Here is a 2,198-nt window from a genome sequence, read left to right as displayed (position 1 = left end):
CCTCCGCAACCCGGACATCTTGCTCCTGGACGAGGCCACCAGCTCGCTGGACTCGGAGAGCGAGAAGCTCGTCCAGGCGGCGTTTGAGCGGGCGGGCAAGGGCCGGACGATGGTGGTTGTCGCACACCGGCTGGCGACGGTGCAGAACGCGGATGTCATCTTTGTGCTCGGGGAGGGCAAGTTGCTCGAGCAGGGGAGTCATGTTGAGTTGTTGAAGAAAAAGGGGGTGTATTGGCAGATGGTGAGTTTTGGCCTCCCTCTTTTCTTCTTTGCACTCTTCTTCTTCTTTCTTTCCCCTCCCAGGACTTGGCGTCCCTCATGCTTTGCTGCTTGTTTTTTTGGGCTGAACTTGCTAACGGGTGTTGCGAAAAACAGTGTCAGAGCCAGGCCTTGGATAGGTAACCTGTGTGTAAGAATACGGATATGCTTCTTGTGGATACATGACGGCATCTGGATACATGGGGAATTCTTTTCTCTCCTCTTCCTTCTTCTTCTTTTGATGTATTTCTCTTCGATTTATCCTTGTTCGATTTATCTTTCTTGGAGTATATGCTCTCTATACGAATAGTCTACGAAACGCACCTCTTGTCCAGGACATAGATACAACACATCTCTTCTCCAAATCAATGGCCCCCCTCGCTCTCAAGGCAAAAAGGGGCCTTCTCTTCTCTTACTCTTTCGCAAATCCTAGCCAAATCTATCGCTGGTGATGACATCGTGTCTTCCAGAGATCTAGAACCGAGTAAACCGCTAAATACCCTCTCGCTTACATCTTCCACAGCTCACTCAGCTCCCTCAAAATGTACTCCGAATGCGTCATGACAAAATCATGCGTCCCGGGGAGGACCTTCCACACGACATTCTGCTTGCCGCCCACAAGCGGAAGAGCCTCGCGCTCGTAGTCACCCGCATCGATGAGCTCGTCGTCGCGCGCCAGCAGAACCATGGTCGTGCCCGGCTTTCTGCGCGCGAGATGCCGCCAGCTGTCGTGCTGGTGCGTCAACGGCGCGTGGCGGATGCACGACATGAAGGAGGGGATGAAGCCGGCGTGGTTGAGGACCATCCAGCGGACGTACATGAGCACGTGCTGCTCCAGGGGAATAGCTGTGGTGGCGGCCAAAGTGCCATCGGTGTTATCCTGCTCCGCGGTGGTGCTGGTGGCTTCTGGGATGGCGACGTCGGCGACTGCGGCGGTTGGCGAGGAGGAGGACGGGGATGACGATCCCTTGGGCTTTCGAGCGGCCGCGATGGGCTTCTGCAGGCGGAAGCGGGTTAGGTACGCGAGGATGCGCTCCGGCACGAAGCCCGACTTGAAGACGAAGAGCGAGACGGCGCCAAAGTCCTCCGGGTTGATGAGGCCGGCGGGGGCGAGCAGGACGAGGGACGAGACGAGGTGGGGGAAGGCAGCGGCGAAGTGCACTGCGATGCCGCCGCCGAGGGAGTAGCCGACGAGGCGGATGGCGCCGGTGCCGGTCCAGGGGAGGGGGCTCGAGGCCAGGACGAGGAGGATCTGGGTGGCGTAGAGGCGCTCGTCGTGAGGGAGGTCGCCTACGCCGTCTGAGAAGCCTCGGCCGAAGAGGTCCTATAGACATACATTCAGTTGTTTGATTTACAGCTTGGAAGGGCGCGCATGAGGGAGGTTTGGTTGAAAGGGGGGTTGGGGGGAGCGGCTTACAAAGAGCATGACGCGGCATCCGCGGTCGACGAGGCCGTGGGCGATGCGGGAGAGCGTGATGCAGGGCGTGCTGATGCCATGGACGAGCAGGACCTTTTCACCGTCTTCGGGACCGAATTCGTAGACGCGGATTGATCCGTACTGAAAGATGACAAAGTCCGAACAAGTTTAGCTTTTCTTTTTCTCGTGAACAACACACCTCATCCCTCAGCTCATCTCATTCTTTTTTACCATTCACATTCCTTCCGATCTTTTCCCCCAGAGATGAAAAAGCAAAAAAGAACTCACCGGCGTCTCAACGTCCCTCGCCCCCGGAAACGCGTCCGGCCGATACACCAAGCCCTCGACCGTCTCCGCGGCCGGCAGCCGCCCCGGCAGCGCCGCCGCCGTCTTGAGCGGGTTCGGCAGCACCTTGCCCCAGCGCGGCCACAGCGCCGACCGGGCGAAGAGGAGCAGCGTCGCCGTGGCCACGGCCGTCGTGGTCACTGTTACGGCCATGGCCGTTGTCTGCGGCGCCGTCCAG

General features: G+C 58.6%; 2 protein-coding genes across 2 annotated transcripts in view; one reads left to right on the top strand and one right to left on the bottom strand.

The window, feature by feature from the left end:
* BBK36DRAFT_1204775 (P-loop containing nucleoside triphosphate hydrolase protein) overlaps nucleotides 1–402 on the top strand; it is a gene marked incomplete at both ends in the record, with an annotated part of 4,798 nt that extends 4,396 nt beyond the window's left edge. Inside the window, 2 exons of the mRNA XM_024897331.1 lie at nucleotides 35–241; nucleotides 376–402. Of these exons, the coding sequence (XP_024748612.1) occupies nucleotides 35–241; nucleotides 376–402 (234 nt within the window). The remainder of the gene's footprint in view (nucleotides 1–34; nucleotides 242–375) is intronic.
* A 364-nt stretch (nucleotides 403–766) lies between these two features.
* The window catches only part of BBK36DRAFT_1122226 (hypothetical protein), a gene marked incomplete at both ends in the record, with an annotated part of 5,832 nt that continues 4,400 nt past the window's right edge, over nucleotides 767–2,198 (bottom strand). Inside the window, 3 exons of the mRNA XM_024890925.1 lie at nucleotides 767–1,582; nucleotides 1,676–1,816; nucleotides 1,964–2,182. Of these exons, the coding sequence (XP_024748611.1) occupies nucleotides 767–1,582; nucleotides 1,676–1,816; nucleotides 1,964–2,182 (1,176 nt within the window). The remainder of the gene's footprint in view (nucleotides 1,583–1,675; nucleotides 1,817–1,963; nucleotides 2,183–2,198) is intronic.

The sequence above is a fragment of the Trichoderma citrinoviride genome (genome assembly GCF_003025115.1).
Source record: "Trichoderma citrinoviride strain TUCIM 6016 unplaced genomic scaffold BBK36scaffold_9, whole genome shotgun sequence".
NCBI lineage: Eukaryota > Fungi > Ascomycota > Sordariomycetes > Hypocreales > Hypocreaceae > Trichoderma > Trichoderma citrinoviride.
Note: the sequence above shows the minus strand (reverse complement) of the source record. Positions and strands in the feature narration are given on the sequence as shown.